General features: G+C 38.8%; 1 protein-coding gene across 4 annotated transcripts in view; it reads right to left on the bottom strand.

The window, feature by feature from the left end:
- LOC133522801 (lysine-specific demethylase 3A-like) overlaps positions 1-19593 on the bottom strand; it is a 269204-nt gene that overhangs the window by 166676 nt on the left and 82935 nt on the right. For all 4 annotated transcript variants that reach the window (XM_061858250.1, XM_061858248.1, XM_061858247.1 and 1 more), the window contains one exon: positions 4840-5061. In XM_061858250.1, coding sequence (XP_061714234.1) covers positions 4840-5061 — 222 coding nt within the window. The remainder of the gene's footprint in view (positions 1-4839; positions 5062-19593) is intronic.

Raw genomic sequence — 19593 nt, forward strand, 5'->3', positions numbered from 1 at the left:
TGTGTCATCCATATCTAATAAGCATTCCGGAATGCGTAAGCTGTTATGATATCATTGCTACTAAGTAAGGATATCATGAAGTAAGAATGGTTCGAAAAAAATGTAATACAGATTGAAGTTTCATTGATTTATTTATTTTTTACAACAGGTGCTCAAATTGTTTTCCACCGACTCGTATGCACGCTTGGCAGCGTCTTCTGAAATTTCTTGTTAATTTCCTTAAGTTAATTTCGGATATGTCTCGTGCTGCCTGAAATACACGTCGCCGTAGTTCGTCTTGGGACCTTATTGGCTCGGAGTAGACCTTGTCTTTTAAGCATCCCCAATAAAAAAAATCCAATGGATTTAGGTCCGGCGAACGCGGTGGCCATAATACTGGTCCTAATCGGCCGATCCATCTTCTTGGGAATGTCTGCGAGAGATGGTCGCGAACATCGCGAGCGAAATGTGCTGGGCAGCCATCTTGCTGGTACCACATCCTCTGTTTCAGTGCGAGCGGTGTGTCTTCAAGTAAAACTGGCAGATCGTTTTGCAAGAACTGCAGGTAATTTCTCCCATTTAAAATAGCTGGCAACTCGACCGGTCCTATTATTTGGCCATTAAATATTCCCGTCCACAAATTAATTTTAAATTGATGTTGGGACCGGTCTTCTCTCCCTTCGTGTGGGTTTTTAATTTGCCAGCTATGAATATTGTGGAGATTGAGATACCCATCTCTTCTACACGTGGATTCGTCGCTCCACATCACTTCATTAAAAAAGTTTTCATTTTCTTCCAGTTTTTGAAGCATTTGTCGGCAAAATTCAACGCGGGGTGCGTAATCCGTCGGAAGAAGTGTTTGCAGGCGTTGAATATGATACGCATGATATTTATGACGTTTTAAAATTCTCTGCGCTGAGGATTTATTTACGCCGATACGACGTTCAATATTTCTTAGAGAAATTTCTGGCTCTCTTTGTACCATATTTAAAACCACGTCGTCGTCAATAGTCCGGGGCCTTCCTTCAGCGTAAGCCTGTCCTGGCCTTCTGCCATTTCGATATGCATTCACAACTCTTAAAATGATTTCATGATTCGTGGCATGCCGATTGGCATACCTTTGATTGTACAATCTTGCAGCTGATCTGGCGTTGTATGAGACAATTCCTCTGTTAGAGACACGCCTAGTTTCTCCATAGATCATGTGCATGTCACTGTACTCACGATCGGTGTAGTTGTGATCTGCCATTGTGATGGAGAGGTTCCAAAAAGCAATAATCAGTGTCCGTGAGCGGTGCCAAGTTGTCGTTTCAGTCCCACAAACATACCAAGTCAAAAAGAAATCAGAGTCCAGATGAAAGCCAAGTAGATTTGTTTAGGACCACGAATACACAGCAGCAAAGATAACACAACAATTGCACGAAACACACGGTAACGAACTAATCAGGATTAGGATTCCTAAATACTTACTAGAGATAAGGATGACTAGTGGCTATCCCTCCTCCTTCTGTTTTTAAAGAGATAATCCGTAGGATAATCCCAGGTAGCAGTTGACCGTGTGACAAAGTTGAGATAAAAAGAGAGAGATAGAGCGAGTGCATTTCATGTTGTCTCACTCTCTTAACCATTTGAGAACTTGCACTCAAAGCCAATAAGAATCCAAGATGAATTAGGTACGCGTAATTGGAGGCAGCTCGAAACATATCCAAAAAGGATTGCAGATTCCCTAGGCCAACTTAGCTTTATGAGGCATTCGAAAGATGATAATAACTCATTATTTTATGGCAGAAATGTGCATGTTTTATACCATTTTAGAATCTGCATAAAATGCTTAATATTATAGCGTTATTTTTTTGTTACCTTTTAAGTAGTTTTTTTTCACGGCAGGTGGTCAAAGTTGAAATTGATGTTTCGCTGCGAATAAAACTTTAGATCAAGCCCTTGTTTTTTTACATTTCACGTAAGTTATCGATGAAATATCTCTTTTATTATCCTAATTAACTATTCATGGTGCCGTACACATAAAAAAAAAACTTATTTTAAGGGCTTTATAAGTGCACACTGAGCCTAACAATGCTGAAAACGGTCAAAATTCACGAAAAACGTTAAATTGCAAATAACTTGAAAACGGTGCAACTTTTACTAGGGTCATGTTAGGTTGGTTGGAACCCTCTCAGGCTGGTCTACCTCCAGTGTCGCTATGGCGTGTCCTTTTTGGGACACCCTGTATAATAACAAAGATACAAAAAGTTTATTCTTGTTTGCAAGCACAGCATAAAAGTTTCAAATTCTTCACATATAAACAAGAATTTTCCCTTCTGGCAGGCAAAAGGGGTGATGAAAGAACAACAAATTGTTTCAATAAACATGAAACAAGAAACTTTGTTGTGCTAAGTTAGCGAAAGGGTGAAGAGTGGGGGTGGCCCCCCGGTGGGATTGCGATTATTGATACATTGTTGTACTTAATATTAATTTAATGGGGGCTGAAACTTGGCTTGGAAATATCTTATGAATAAATTAGAAGGGCACCTTAATTATGAAATCAAGATAGATAGTAATCAAAGTTGAAACATTTTTTAAGATTGTATATAAATAAATAAATAAATATTATAGGACATTATTACACACATTGACTAAGTCCCACAGTAAGCTCAATAAGGCTTGTGTTGAGGGTACTTAGACAACGATATATATAATACATTCATATTTATAAATACTACATAGAAACCATCCATGAGTCAGGAACAAATATCCATGCTCATCACACGAATAAATGCCCGGAATAAATACCAGGATTTGAACCCGGAACCATCGGCTTCATAGGCAGGGTCACTACCCACTAGGCCAGATCGGTCGTCAAATCGTATATGAATAATTACACATTAACGTGTTAAACAAACCAGATTAAAGGAACCTGTCAATCGATGATAACAGCAAGAAAATGGTTTAAGTACGTCATACACAAAAATAGTAACACATTGTCAACAAAACAACCGTTCAATTAAAATTCGATCAAAATGTATTCAACACAAAAACTTGTTCTTGATCGTTTCCATATCGTTTTGTTAATGCGCTAGGCCATTACCCCTTTTAGGATGCAATTAATAAATTCGAAGGCAGGTGGAAAGTTCAAGCCTTTTTTGGAGTTTATGGATTTATGCTGCATTCAAGCGGGTTTCCTTTTGCGTTTCCATGGAGGCAGATAGTTAAACAAGCCCATATAAATCCAGCATCGTTACCGTATCGGCGGGATGCCTTCGCGTTCAATAAACCGAACTGGTTTCACCTAGAACTTCCCGATACGGAATTATCTTGTAGAATGTTTTTACAGTTATTTGTAAGCGACTCCGACCTTTTCGTTCGTTTGATACGTTTCATATTATCCAGGACAGAATTAAGTACCTACTTTTGTATTTCATAAAATTCAGAGCTGGCCCTTAGCCAAGGTGGCAATCGTTTATCCCTCCCTCCCTTTGTTCTATTATATGAAGAAGTAATTTTGACTTATTTGCTCATAATTTACTGGTATCGACTGGTAGCTTTAGAATTTGATATCTCACAACAATAAATAAAAAAACAATAATAAAAAATAATGTTCGATTGTTCTCAAAATTGGTTTATATAATTATTATACGTTTTGGACTAAAAAGAACCTTGTGGAGAAGCAACATTCAAAAATAACTATTTTGGACCACCCTAATCGGTAGGTATGATATATTCGACGAATAGTGCCGTCGTCATTTCCATCCATTATTAAATTTTTGACTGCCACTTGGCTAGAGTCGGTGATAATTTGATATTAGTTCTCAAACTTTAATATTGATTCTGTAGTAACTAACCGATATAATGTGCCATGCGTATGTTCTTTTACGAAGCACCATTTAATAAAATAAAGGTATATGAATTGTTCAACCCAAACCATCATTCTCTAAAGCATGTGCAACCAATCCCTAGTGTAGAGTAATAATAACTGTTTGACTTTAAAGTTTCTACTCTATACCGACAAATTAGTATCGCGAGTAATACAATACTAACTATATTTTCTCCAATATGCTCGGAAATGTTCACCTTATTGTAGCAAAAATAATACAGGAAGTTCCTCTTTATGGTAAAACTCAAATAAAATAAAAAAAACAAACCATTATTATCGGGTTTTAGCGGACGGGAAAATCATTACTGAATTGTTTTTTATTTTATTAAAAAAAAAACATGTTTCCACAAAGAAAAACGCAGACAGCCAATATAGCCGCGGGCCGAGTCTACACGACCCGGTTCACCCGGTCAGCTATCATTTCAAGCTATAAGATAGAGTGAGAAAGTAAGATAAACGACCTTACATGTCTCGTTCTTACAAGACCCTCGTGTATGATCGTGCGAATACTGCTTAATAAAATCAAAGACTACATATATTCTAATATATTCTTTTAAGGATTTCATACTGCACATACAGCTTACATATTTTTTTTTTTTATTGCACAATTATATTGAATGAGCGAATATTGAATGAGAATAAGTTGTGCCTTTAACTTTTAAAAAATAATTAAAGAGGGAAATTGTTTTTGACGTTTTTAATGTGAAGGTTCGATTTTAGTGATGGTTGGTGCTTAAATAATTATTGTTTTACAATGTTTTCTCGTATGCTTGGAGAAAAGCACTATACCTATATGCTTCGGCAGGAATAGCAATTCGTGGATTTGTTTTTGTCGATACTCATCCACGTATTGCCTTTTCCCGGCCTCTGCAAAAATGTACTATACTCGTCTCACGAAATCTCTATAGACTAGATGGATTAGAATGGAATGAAGAAATAGTGAAAAAGCGCTAGGAAGATGTTGAATATTCCTGAACATGAATACTAACTCCAGTATGTTCGTTGACCCCGACGATAACAGCAGTGTACCACTGCGTGGTGCCGGCCGCGCGGTACACCTGAGCCCTGCAGCCACCGAGGACGGATGGTGTGGTGGTGAGGATGCGCTGCCCGTCCTGCACGCTTCGCCATTCCGCTGCCTCGGTCGCGAGCGCAGTCAGCACCTCGGGGTCTGTGCCTGCGTCCGCACCAGCCAACTTAGCGTCCCATTCCTGTAAACCAAATACAATTTTAATTTTACTGAATTCAATCTTACTGAAGCCAAGGAAGCAGTAACCATCTCTCAACACAGTACACCCCTAAGACCTATGTTTATTAGACAAAAATTTGGTGCCGTGACCAGGATATACATGAAAGTAACTGATGATTAATTATATTTGAATATTGAAAGTAACATTCATTTCTTTGTTGTGGAAAATGTATTAGCACGATTTTTTAATCTTATACCTTTAAACGAGCAATTCTTGTATATATATATATATATGTATATATATTTCTGTGATCTCGGAAACGGCTCTAACGATTTCGCTGAAATTTGGTATATGGGGGTTTTTGGGGGTATACAATCTATCTAGATTAGTCTTATGTTTAAGAAAACGCGTGTTTTCGAGTTTTCATGCGTTTTTCTTTCGACGCAGAATATGGTCGCTAATTTCGTGTTACCGGCCACTGTCCGTCTAGCCCAGCGGGTTAAGACGCGGACTGCTAAACGAGTGTTATGGGTTCGAATCTCGCCCGGTGACTAAATTTTTTTTTTTTTTATATGTTCAAGTTTATATATAATTTTTTAATTTTTATTGTTTTAGACAAGTTTAATTTAGTAAAAAAATGTAGTTAAGATTATTACCTATAGACCACCATATTACAATAAATAGTTATAACCGAGCAAAGCTCGGTCGCCCAGGTACTTGATTGTAAATCAAGTTATTACCCAGCGATATCACCTAACTAATCGAGCCAGAGTCATAATTGAAAACTGTACACGACGACACGACTTTACGACCTCATAGCATGTAAACATGCCCTACATTGTTCCTAATACGTAAATACATATACGCACACAAACAAACGAACCCATTAGCACTCTTCACGTTTATCGCATTAAGTGCAATTCACAACACAGTATCAATATATTTCGTACAGTAAACCAGTGCAGTAAGGTATACATTTGTTTAATAGTCTGTTCCTATGCAAGTGGGTGCATTATTCATCTCTTAACTATGGGCATGGTCTGATGTAACGTTACTAGTTAACATGTCCTATTAGGTGTGTGTTTGTTCGATCTAGCCAAGTAGCATAATCTTGTCTTTTGGTAAATTTCAATACTTCCACAAAACAGAAGAGGGCAAAATTAATACTTTTAACTTTTTTTTCAATACTGTTAGTTCCTTTAAATTGTAATTAAATTATATATATTAGTATGCTATATGCTGAGCCCGTTCCTTTTGCCATGCATGCCAATTTTTTAAGTTAATCTTTCTACTTTGTGACCTATCTGTTTTTTTATTGTGTGGCAATAAATGGTTTGTTATTCTTCCTTGCCTTCAATGCCTTCTTGAACTTACTGTGGGGCTTAGTCATTGTGTAAGAATGTCCAATATTTATTTATAATAAAACTTCAAACACAAGCCGAAGGCTCTTTATAAATAATAATTAAATATTATAAGGACATTCTTACACAAATAAACCAATTTATTAAGAAACTAATTTTCAAGAAAGCTAAGCAAATGGAACAAAAAAAGGATATATGTATAGTTTATTTTTAAGGTCTGTGGGATACAAAAGTAGTCGATTCATTTAGATAACAATTAATATGAAACACCCGCATTAGCAATGCACCGTATTTATGTCAATGTTACACTCACACGTAAACAAGACGCACACACCTGTGCGTTCCGCACGCGGCGACAGACGTATCCGGTGCGATGAACTCGCCCCACCCTCCCCTTGTTCAGTGTATGTAGTTCTACCCGACACATACATATATGCAAACTGGACCATGCAATAATAGATTTTAAGTAATTGAAATAAACACAACAACGCATGAAGATACGTTGGTTTTCCAGTGTTACATTTAACGTGCGTTCAGGCATAAAAAAGAAATGAATTCTATTCTATATTTTTTACAGTAATTGTATATAGAACAATTAGAACATAAAAATAAGACTAAATGGCACATAGTCAGTTTATATTTGTATTAAACTTACTGAGTTATGCAGGGAATCAGGGATTCAAAAATGGCGTAAATGCATTGACAATTTGACAATGACATACGAGAGTATGCTAATACTACCTACTACTACTCGTACTGGTATTTTTGACGTGTCGACAATTGAACTAAATATTCATTTTCCCTTACCACCAGCGTAATTAGAGGAACGCAAAATGCAGCCAACCTTACCAATAGTTAAAAATACCAATAGCGATAAAAACGTAAAGCATTATTACCAAGGCTCTCAATCAAACTGAATTGGACTAATAAAACCGGAATGCAAAATACAAATTAATGGGCAATAAACGTTCTGTCCAAGAACAGTTAAAAACGTGCCGAAACTTATGTAAATATGGACCCCTGAATTACCAGGGTCACAGAATGAGTAAGAACGTGTTTGAGCAAATGTCTTTAAAGTAGAACATCTATTATGAGGCTTTTGTAGTTACGTCGGACGGATTAAACAACATTTGTCACGGTCTGGTGCCCGATTAAGTCAACAAAACAGACTGGTGCAAATACGACGTGACGCCTGAATACAAAACGATATTTTACAGTACAAAAACTTCTTTTCGTGAAGAATAGTTATGAGTTAAGAATATCTTAAAAACCAAGTTTTCTTTTCTAAGTCTTAAATTATTAATACAAACAAGTTTCTTTCAGAGCGGTGAAGACACCTTTTTATACAGGTTAGACTGACTTTACTGCCAACTTGAAATGATGTACTTTTTATAGTACTTCTACTTACTGATTGATTGAGTAAAGGCCATGGATTAGGTCTTGATACTGTTACAAATTAGCGCGGTTTTAATAAAGATGCAATGCCAATCCGTAACATACTGGATCGAGCATAAATATCTACACTCGCCGGTAACAAGCGATACAACAAGAGAAATTCAGTCCAACAGGATTATCATGCACGGGACTAACCTGAGGTTGCAGCAATGGTGGAATCCTCTCGATGTGACTGGTTCTTCTTACGTTTATCACCTTTTCTTCTTTCACACGCCGGCCGGCGGTACGGTTAATAGTCTTAGGCCTTTTGTCACGCGCGATAGAACACTAAAACACTTAGGTTTCGTTGCTTAAACCATAAAAAACGATTTAAATCGGTAGCGGTCGATCCGCACGCCTTGTGCGTTTCGTTAGTTCTCTCTTTTGCCACCAGAGGCGCTCTGCTGATGGCTGTCCTTAGCATGTCGTCCGATCATTTTCGGGCGATCCTATTGGCTTAAATTTCAATATTGCATCGCTGTGAAGTGCGTTTTGACATTGCATCGATAAACGGTTTGAAGCGCGCGGAATATGATTAATTATTTAAAAAACTAAACGTTAAGAACGGAACATTCCGCCCACCAAAATACCAATGGGATTTTCCCGATGAAAAAGAAAACGTTACTTAACTGTTGATAAGACTACGATTTACGAAACTAATCTTAAAACTAGGTAATAGTGTTTTGGAGTGATTATTCGGATGGAAGAGGACATAGTTTGACCAGGGGCCTTTTAACTAAGTTATCCTTCGCGGTTCTCACGGTAGCCACCCGAACTACTCCATCAGGTCCGTTATGGAGAGAAACAACTCGTCCTAACGGCCAATGAAGAGGAGGTCGGTTCTCGTCTTTAATAAGCACGAGTGAATTTACGGTTAACGGTGTCGAGTCTTTGGTCCATTTTGCCCGCTGAGTTAAAGCATGTAGGTACTCATTTTGCCAGCGTTTCCAGAACTGCTGTTGGAACGCTTGTATGAGTTGCCACCGGTTTAGTCGATTAAGTTTAACGCCCGTGTAGTCAGAGTCTGGAACTGCGGTCAGAGGCTCTAATGTCAAAAAGTGACCGGGTGTGAGGACGTTCAGATCATTAGGGTCGGAACTTAATGGACACAAAGGCTTAGAATTTAAAATCGATTTTATTTTAGTGAAATATGTCAATAATTGTAAATGCTTAACGATTGCTAGGAGCGCGCGATGGCGCTCGACCTCCGTTCCGAAAAGGTATTCAGATCCTGAAACGATGTCACGCACGTTAGTACAAAACCTACGAACGTAAGCTAGAATGCGACAGAATTTGTCCAACGACGAATATCTCTCAAACAGCCGATCGATTATTGACGTTTGCTGGATAGGTGCGGTTTGGCTTGTTACGAGAGTTACACGACGCTGTTGGGAAAGTACGACGTTATCGTTGTTGCGATCCTTCGATAGATCTGATGGCCATTCAGACGGCGATTGGGAAAGCCGCTCTGGGCCCGCCCACCATAGCGAATTGGTTAATAGTTCCCGAGGCAACTGCCCACGTGAGCAGATATCTGCGGGATTCGTTCCAGAGGGAACGTGTCTCCAGCAAGCGGTAGGAACGATGTCCTGCACGTGGCTAACACGATTTGCGACAAATGTCACCCAACGAGAGGACGGAGCGCGCAACCAAGCCAATGTAACGGTTGAGTCGCACCAAAAGTAGGCTTCGCGAACAGGAAGCCGTAGCATGTGGATGCGGCAAACGAAGTGGACGCGGATGGAGCCATCAGGCTCGGTGATACTTAGATATACGACGGCGCCATACGCTATCTCAGAACTATCACAAAACCCATGCAGTTGATACGATTGAATACCTTCGATGGCGAATTTGCGAGGAATATTCAGATCCCTACTTTGAGGAAGCTGATGGAAGAAACTGTTCCATTGCGATACAATTTCCGGAGGAGGCGTTTCATCCCATGAAGAGCCGAGAATCCAAAGTCTTTGGATCAAGGCTTTGGCTTGGATTGTCAAAGGAGACAAGAAACCCAAAGGGTCAAAGATTCTGGCAACCTCACTCAGAATCGTTTGTTTGGTACACGGTTGATTAGACGGTTGGACGTTACAAACGAACGAGTCTGAAGCGGGCTCCCATTTAAGGCCAAGGACCTTAACGGTTGTGACTTCTGCCTCGGTGAATGCGATGGCGTCCGGAAGACACATTTCTGAGGGCATATCCCTTAGAAGTTCGGGTCGATTGCTTACCCATTTTCGTAGCTCAAAAGAGCCGAGCTTAAAAAGAGCGATAACTTGTGACTTGATGTCACGAGCATCATCCAGCGAAGAACTTCCGGTAACGACGTCATCGACGTAAATATCGGAAGTTAGAACGGTTTTAGCCTTCGGGTACTTATGACCATCGTTGTTGGCCAATTGCTGGATCGTTCGGCAAGCAAGAAACGGAGCCGAGGAGACCCCGTACGGTACGGTGTTGAATACGTATTCCTGAAGAGGCTCATCTGGGTTAGCTCGCCAGAGAATACGCCGGTAATCACGGTAATGCGGAGCAACGGTAATTTGACGGTACAGTTGGTGCACGTTGGCCATAGATGCCGCTTCGTGCTCCCGGTAGTGGAAAGGAATCTCCGCATTGTTGGATGATATCTTTGGAGCCGCGTTCTTAGCAGGCATCAAAGACATGTGACAACTTTCGCTGTAGTCATCGGTCATGAAATCAACATATTGTTGTTTCAAGTCTGGATCACGAGAAAGGCGCTTTTCGATAGCATGGAAGCGTCGTACCGCTATCTCCCGAGAGCCTTCAAACACAGGCTCAGCGTTATCTTTGAAGGGAAGACAGACGACGTACCTACCAGTCTCGTCACGGTAATGCTCGTTTGTGAAACTATTTTCACAGCGTTGTTCATCTGGGGTTAATCGGGAAGAATGCGGAACGGTATCGATCTCCCAGAAGCGTTGAACGATATTGTTTAAGCTATCATCCTTATTAGGTGATGGTACACTTAATAAAGACGACGACGCTAGTCGGGTTTTTCCGACTATCAGCCATCCGAAGACAGAGTTGAGAGCACGCGGTTGATTGACGCAGCGTTTCAAACGTTGGTCGAGAAGTGACTCAGCAAAGACGTCGGCAGCGAGCAAGACATCAATTGGACCAGGAATATCAAAACCAGGATCTGCTAACGGTAATGTTTTGAGGTCATCCCATCCACTCATATTGAGTCTGCCTATAGGCTGATCTGCACATATGTGCGGTGAAACAAACATTTCCAGACGGAAATGTACGGTGTCCTTGGCACCTATATCACAGGTGACCTGGCCAGTCACTGATGCAGGTGCACCCCCTAGGACGCACGGCCCATCACTAGTCGCGGTAGGCTTCAACTTTAGCCGCTGAGCCGCGTGTGTGGTGAGGAAATTATTTTGACTTCCGGTGTCGAATAACGCGCGGAATGTCTGAAACTCGCCCGAAGCATCACGAATTTGGACGAGCGCGGTTGCCAGCAGCACGGTCGTATTCGAAGGTGAATTGGACGGAGTTAACGGTTCTTTAGCCAGCAAGACGACTGAGCTTGATTTTTCACCAGAGGGTTTGGGGTTGCTGGCAGCTTCCTCTCGGTGTAACAGAGTATGGTGCTTCCGCTTGCATTTCTGACAAGAGAATATCGATGTGCACTGTCGCACTGAATGAGACGCGTTAAGACAATTATAGCACCATTTCCTCTCTGTAGTAACAGCCATTCGTTCGTCCACCGATTTCGCTAGAAAGACCTTACAGGCTGAAATGTGGTGCTCTTCACCACAGAAGGAACATTTTCGAATAACTTTCAGAGTTCCCGAAACTTTCGGTTTCACCTCTTGTTTGTCACCACCTTTTGGAAGGGGGTTCACAGTAGGAGAGAGGAGTGTATGCGTGACGTTATGTCGCTTCGGTTTCTGTAAGGTTCCCGTTGCCTCTTTAGAAGTGTTCGCGTTTTTAGAAGTAACAGCGGTAAAGTGCGTATCGCGCAACAAAGCTTCGCTTTTCCCGTGTAGAAATGCCCTAATTTGCTTGTATTGAGGCATTTCCACGTCGGCGTGTTTTTCTTCAAACTCGCGTCGTAGCTTGGTATCTAACTTCGCAAGAATATTATAACAAAGGACAAAGTCCCAATGTTCGGTCGGTAATTTCAACTGTTTTAAGATAGTTAGATTTTCATCGATTGTATCTAGCGCATGTCGAAAATCTTGAGCGTTAGCCGTATTAAAACTGACATCTAAAATGTCACGCCAACACGTAAAAGCTAAGTCGCGTTTGTCCTCGTAGCGGGACTTGAGAGCATCGTATGCACTTAAGTAATGTTCACTTGCAACAGGAAACGTTCTAATTAACGATAAAGCGTCACCGCGTAAAACGGACACTAAATAATTAAATTTCTCAATTTCCCTCAAAAGGGTAGATTCGTGAATAAGCGCATTATAAGTCGCGATGAACTCGGGCCACTCTTTAACAGCACCCGAAACGGTCGGTAGTGAAATTTTTGGAAGCCGCATATTACTACTGTGAGTACTATGCGAACCCGTTGGAATGTCCTGTCTCGAAATATCCGGTTGATGAGACGAACACGGTAAAAATTTACGCTGAATGGCAACTACGTTAAAATACGCTTCGTCGAATCTTTCCTGAATTTCATTCTCACTGTCGTCGACATCATCCCCTAATAGATCCGAAATGATAAGGTGAGACTCTTGAAAACTATCAGCTATATTTTTTATCTCCTGACAATATGAAAGAAATAATTCGACTTGTGAATCATCGGTATTGGCTAAGGTCCCTATTTCCAAAGCCTTCGCTATACGGTTATACGCTATAGTTCGTTTACGTCGTAAACTCGGTAAGTTGTTGACGGTATAAGCTTTATCGGTACATTTTTTACCTACAGATTTACGCCTTGTTAGGTAAGACATTGTTTAAGTTTAGAAAACAATGTTTACTAATACGCAAATAATATACGCTAAAACAACAAGCTCGTATTTAAAAACACTATACGTTATCAGTGATAGCACAAATAAAAACAGCTTCGATGTTTGTATAACGCGACCACTATTGAAACCGGCACCCTGAGTTCGCTGAATTAATGAAGTAAAATATATCAACTCGGTCAATTTATATGAAAAAGAACTCAAGTAGCACTCGGAACGGTTGGCGATGTTCGAAAAAGTCGATAGAAAATAAAATGAAAGAAAGTCCAGTATAATTTTCTTATTTTAATTCAACGAAAATAATTCGGGCAATATGAAACTACGAAATAAGTAATTAAAAAGTTTGAATATCTTCCTTCAAAGTTATTATATGATAACGTTCGATTTCCAAATTTTAAATATAATGACAATTTTTAATACGATAAGTCGAGCGGTCAAAATAAGGAAATGAGTTATACGAATTTCGAACACCTGGGTGGAGTCGTTTTGAACAAAGGAAACGGACCAACGTAACGCGTGACTACACTACGTACAAAACTCCGTAAGACGGGTGCCTCGTTACACTGGGAGGTTGATTTCTCGAATACCCGTCGGTAGGGAATATTGTAAGTTGCAGTTTTATTTAGAAAAATGATACGATTTCTTAGTAATTCGGTTATTTATGATAAAATTCTAAATGATTTTGTAGACTAGATTTAAACGATTAGGTATATTTCGATAAAGTTTTAGTGAAAAGATTATGCAATTGTAAATTCGTTAAACGGTAGGGTAGCGAGACAAAATGCACCAAAGACTTTGATTTTAACTTCGTAATTACGCGATAGATTGACGTTGCAATTCGTTTACACGGTAAATAAGGAAGAATATTAAACGAGTATTAACGACAATGGTAGAAAGGTTACGAAGTAAAATTGGTAGTTGGTAGGCCGAGTGTAAATGAAGGTCAAAAGGTGATTCCCGGGTTTCGGCACCAAAAAGAATGTTACAAATTAGCGCGGTTTTAATAAAGATGCAATGCCAATCCGTAACATACTGGATCGAGCATAAATATCTACACTCGCCGGTAACAAGCGATACAACAAGAGAAATTCAGTCCAACAGGATTATCATGCACGGGACTAACCTGAGGTTGCAGCAATGGTGGAATCCTCTCGATGTGACTGGTTCTTCTTACGTTTATCACCTTTTCTTCTTTCACACGCCGGCCGGCGGTACGGTTAATAGTCTTAGGCCTTTTGTCACGCGCGATAGAACACTAAAACACTTAGGTTTCGTTGCTTAAACCATAAAAAACGATTTAAATCGGTAGCGATCGATCCGCACGCCTTGTGCGTTTCGTTAGTTCTCTCTTTTGCCACCAGAGGCGCTCTGCTGATGGCTGTCCTTAGCATGTCGTCCGATCATTTTCGGGCGATCCTATTGGCTTAAATTTCAATATTGCATCGCTGTGAAGTGCGTTTTGACATTGCATCGATAAACGGTTTGAAGCGCGCGGAATATGATTAATTATTTAAAAAACTAAACGTTAAGAACGGAACAGATACTAATTAAGTTATCATTTATAAATCACAAATTATAATTTAAAGAAGGGGTAGAATTACGTTTGCGATACAGATTAAGTTGTTGTTTTCCTTGGACTTGGATTAATTTTGATATCAGCAATACTGGCATTTAGCAATACAAAAATGTTGTTTGTAATAGAGAGAATAATCCTCGACCACAAGTGCCCCGAGAGACCTCTAATTAATCACAGCAGCCGCTATTTATTCAGCTCGGGTTTAATATTAAAGTGTACATTACACCTATACTGTCAGGTTTCTCGTGTGGGTGGTCTTATGTAGATATATTATGTACGCATAAAATCATAAAAGGGTACATTCTTCTTGATAGCTATCTCATTTATTGATCTTATTTGTGTATCCAATTAAATAGTATTTAAAAGCGAGTGCTCGCGAGAGAGAGATTAAAAGATAGTAAACAATATAACATTGAAGCACCACTGCAGGACAATGGATATTCCAGATTGATAAATCTGATAATACTTAAGTACGAATAACGAGAGTCTATTTCATTTATAAGGAATTTATTGCAATAAAATTTAATGAAATGCCCAAAACTTGCGCCACATACACATATCATTGTTTTTTTTTCTGGCATTGGATAATGCAGACAGTCAGAAAAAAATTGAGAAATTATTGAAAAAACATGACAATTAGGTTCTAGGTTGTTAGATTTGAATTGTAGTAAAGATTTTACAAGTTAAGCACCGACCTATGCCAATACTGCCCTTGTTTGTAATGTATTACTAAACATCCTAGTACAATATCCTTGGTTCTGCAATAAAAGGTTCTTTATATTGCAGATAACAAAAGTGGAAAGGAAAACAATGCATTACTCAATCCATCAGGCGGAAGAAAAGCCGCGGAGAAGAGCGGGCAACATTATAAATAGGGTCTTTGTGGCTTCCTATCTTTTGTGACCGCGGCCAGCGACGGCGCTTAATCTTGGAAGAATTAAACAGTCATGAGATCTGAAAGTCGGCTTGATGTAATACATACATACAAATATGTATATATACATTACTAATTATACCTATACATTTTAACAAGTTCATCATTTACCTACTGTTGAAATTATGCAAGTAGTTAGAGAAAAATTAGGTATGTGCCGAGATCACTGGCATGTTACTTTTAGCTTATTAATAGTAAAACCTACAATTTTCTAATTATGTCAAGACCTAAAATAGTGTTGAATGGCACCCCTTATTCATAAATCCATAAAAAAAACCTCCACCCGTTTTTATATCTTAATCTCCATAAAGGATGTCAACCGATTTGGCGCTGTTAATAAAACAGGCAAGATCAGTAATACCATTACGCACACATGCACACCCGCCCCTCGCCTCGCCAGTCGCCACCCTGTACCGGACAGTGGGGTAAAGCTAACTGAAACAAACTTTACTCGTTTAAAATTTGCGGGCGCTCGGTTGCGTGCATATAGAAGAAAGTCGACAACTTCCGTAACTCGTGGGGTGTTTAATGGAAAGTGACTTTAAAGTTAACATTAATTACATTATTAATGTACATATTGTATGGTTCACCTTCAAAAGTGGTTCCAATAACGAGGCTCATATGGTAATACACATACATTGGTACCTATGTTCGAATATAATATATAAATAACTATAAATCCAGTCTGTATATTAAGACAGACTAAATTAGGTATTCCAAGTATAGATATTCTCCATTTAGATTAGATGAAGGAGAGATCATTTGAAAAGTATCGTATATTATACATTCTATCGCTTTATATACGCTTATTACCTTTTTTGGTAGATGATAAGTTACAAAATATTTTATCAATAATTGAACGAAAATAAAAAGCCTCACTTAGAATATTTTGATTCATTATTTAGTCATAAAAATAAATTCCTAGTTAGAGTATTTACCGTGCCGTGTACAAGTTTAGCAAGCTTCTTCAGCAAGTTATACTTGTTGTGTATAGATTGGGCATGTTTGATTAAATGTTGAAGGCTCGATAGCAACAAATACCAATTTGACGTCAGAGAGCAAACAAAAATACGCTTCATTTATGTTGAAAAGCAAATTAAATCTATATTACAGCTTTTCCTTTACGCGTAATTTAATACTCCCTCAGGTACGGGTAAATAAATGGTATTTCTTGAAAAAACGTTTTTCATAGGTAACTGTATTTACATCAAAGGAAAATATAAATATAGAGGAGCCAAGGAGAAGTATAATAAATATCAAACTGTATTAATATTACCTAGAAATTAGAATATAATATTCACCGTTTATTGTACGGCAGCAGATACTGCTACACTTACTACTTATTACACGTGATTTAAAGTAACATCAAACTTCTAAACTTATGTATAATGAATTAATAATTTGAAAATTAACCTTTTCCTAATTCTACGTACCCATTTCCTACATTTGCTTACTAAAATTGCTTTCGAAAGAATTAACTGAACGAAACGAATTAAAAAAGTTTTTAAAAACTCCTGAACCAAGTTAGCACTCGTACCGGTAAAGTCTGATATCGACAGCCGCCATGTTTCAAATAAAACTCCGTGGACATCGCAAACGAGCAGTTGATTAAGATTAGTTGGCATCAATCATCGCGCGGCAACCATCACCACGGCCAGGAGGCGGCCGGGCTCGCCGAAAATAGCATGACGTGAACATACCAGCCACCTGGCTCAGATATTATAAAGGGGCAGCTGGGTGGCGAGGGCGGAAAATCAATAAAGCGGGTGGCGAGCATCAAAACATACCGCTCCCTCTCCAGTGGGGGCAACCCTCCCGGCCTCCCGTCTCCCGGGAAAATCCCCCCCTTGTTTGGCAGACACCGTCCTTGATCTCCCCCCGCCTGGGCGCGCAAGTTTGGATAAACACTCGTAACGTCTACTCGAAATTGGGTCGCTTATGCGTTTTGCTTTTTGTTTCCACTTATACAACTCAATCTAATACGCTTCCGTTCTGTCACGAGATTTACGAAATTCAGGGATCCTGGACAGTTTTTTATTTTTTCTACCAAGGGTGGGTTTCATAGGTCTCATAATTATTCTGACACAATAACGTATATTGTAAGCTCGTAACGCTCGCAATTGTAAGCTTTATAATCGCGGAATGTTTCTGGGTGTTCAAAGTGTTCCAACAGAATAATAAATGAATCTGTTAGAAATAGCTTATTCGCTGAATTCCAATTTCACGTGCGACGTTCTCAGAACTTCGACATGACAGTTAAACACGAATACCGTACCTCAATGGCAGTTGGCAACTGTTTTTCAGCTATAATTAATTGACATTCATACATAGATTTAGGTAATAAAATACTTCGGCTTAGACATGAGTTAGTAAAGAATGAAATAAATATAAACATAACTTGATTCACGTCGCTCACGTTTTAGCTTAGCCTACCGTATAGTGGATATTCCACGTTTATAAATATTTTATTGAAGTTTCAAGGGCACGTTCGATGATCAACAGTCGGTTGTAATGAAGCAACACAACACAATCTAGTGAAATTCTAATACTATTTTCACTGCACACATGTGAACATTAAAATATTTATTACATAAATCTCAGATTAACAAAACTGATATTTGGCTTCCTTCGTCTTAGCGCCAAATTTAATAACAGTCGGTTATAATTAAGCAACTCAACACAATCTAGTGAAATTCTAATACTATTTTCACTGCACACATGTGAACATTAAAATGTTAATTACATTAATCTCAGATTAACAAAACTGATATTTGGCTTCCTTCGTCTTAGCACCAAATTTAATATCACGGTGCTTGGTAATGAATTGCTAATATTGCCTGCCTAACCTAACAACTTAGGTTTAATCATCCCAAGTGTTACGTTCAACTATGCCGCAAGGGAATCTCTACTATAGATATTACAAAAAATTTAAACTTGGTTAAATTTAAGCACGCTATCAGATATGATGGAAGTAAATAGACTAGGTATATAATATAATATATATATATACTTTTTTTTATAATCGACATGACCTTAAAACTAGGAGGGTTTAACAATTGGAGACGCCCTGTCTCTCTAATTTTATGTACAAAACAGTCTGCCGATTTTTACGGGACATATAGTGAACATTAGTAATAATAATAATAGTATGACTGGTGACACATGTCAAACAAAGGAGGGACGAACATCCATCTTCTCGCTTCTCACTGAACCTCAGACATTCATCAGGCATTACCACCCATCTACTTGCAAACACATCACACTCTGTCTCTGATGCGACAAGTGTATTCAAGATATGTAAAGCTCGAACAATAGGAGAGTTCCTGCGCAACATAGTTCGAGAAGCAGGCACCCGGTAGACAGCGATCACGAGGCCGAAACTCAAATCTTGTAGGCGTTGGGATAAACAGACGCACTACTTGTGTTGTTAACTCAACACAGTCAAGAGTCGCAGCGCAAGATGTCACAAATTGCAGCGAGAAGTGCAGAACTCTGTCTTACCTCTAGAGAGTTAAATCCTAACACTCCAGCAAAAATTTGGTGTATAAAAATATCAAGAGCACTTTCTGCACTCTCTCATCACAAAACGACAGAGGCCCTCAAGCTTACTCCTCACTAAGGCATTGTAGAGCAGTTTTATTGTTCTTGAGTCAGAAAAAATCCTGGCATTTCGAATGACAAATCCCAACCTCTTGTAACAATTACGGGTCAATGCATTCAGGTGTTCATGGAAATTGAGACGAGAGTCAAGGATTATAAGAATTGACATAGTTACATATTAACTCCAAATTCTGCAAATTATATTTTCATAAATGTAACAGGGATAGCGTTAACTTGTGCCTTGACTCGTATTGTCATGTTATTAAAGGTTAGATTTGACAAATCTGCGCATCATGGTGGATGACACGAACTATAAGTATCTAAATTTTTAAACCGACTTCAATTTCATAGGAGGAGGTTCTGTATTCGGTTGTATGTATGTATAAACTCTTTATTGTACAAAAGACAAAATATAAATATGGCACAGGATAAGCAGTACAAAGGCGAACTTATCACTTTAAGGGATTTCTTCCAGTTAACCTGTTGTGCCTATTTATTTTTTTATGTATGAAAGTATGTTCATTGCTGTCGTAGTAAGGTAATCCAACGTATTGTACATACTTATATCTTTATCGAATCGCACTAAAATAATGGTATGCTTCTAAATTTGTTGGTAACGCATATACTTTAAAAAGGATGATATTTTATTTTGTCCTTTTTGAAGGCGGTTTACTTTTTTTGTAAAAAGTTGTTATTAATGTC

This window comes from Cydia pomonella, chromosome 11, assembly GCF_033807575.1.
Source record: "Cydia pomonella isolate Wapato2018A chromosome 11, ilCydPomo1, whole genome shotgun sequence".
In the NCBI taxonomy this organism is placed as follows: domain Eukaryota; kingdom Metazoa; phylum Arthropoda; class Insecta; order Lepidoptera; family Tortricidae; genus Cydia; species Cydia pomonella.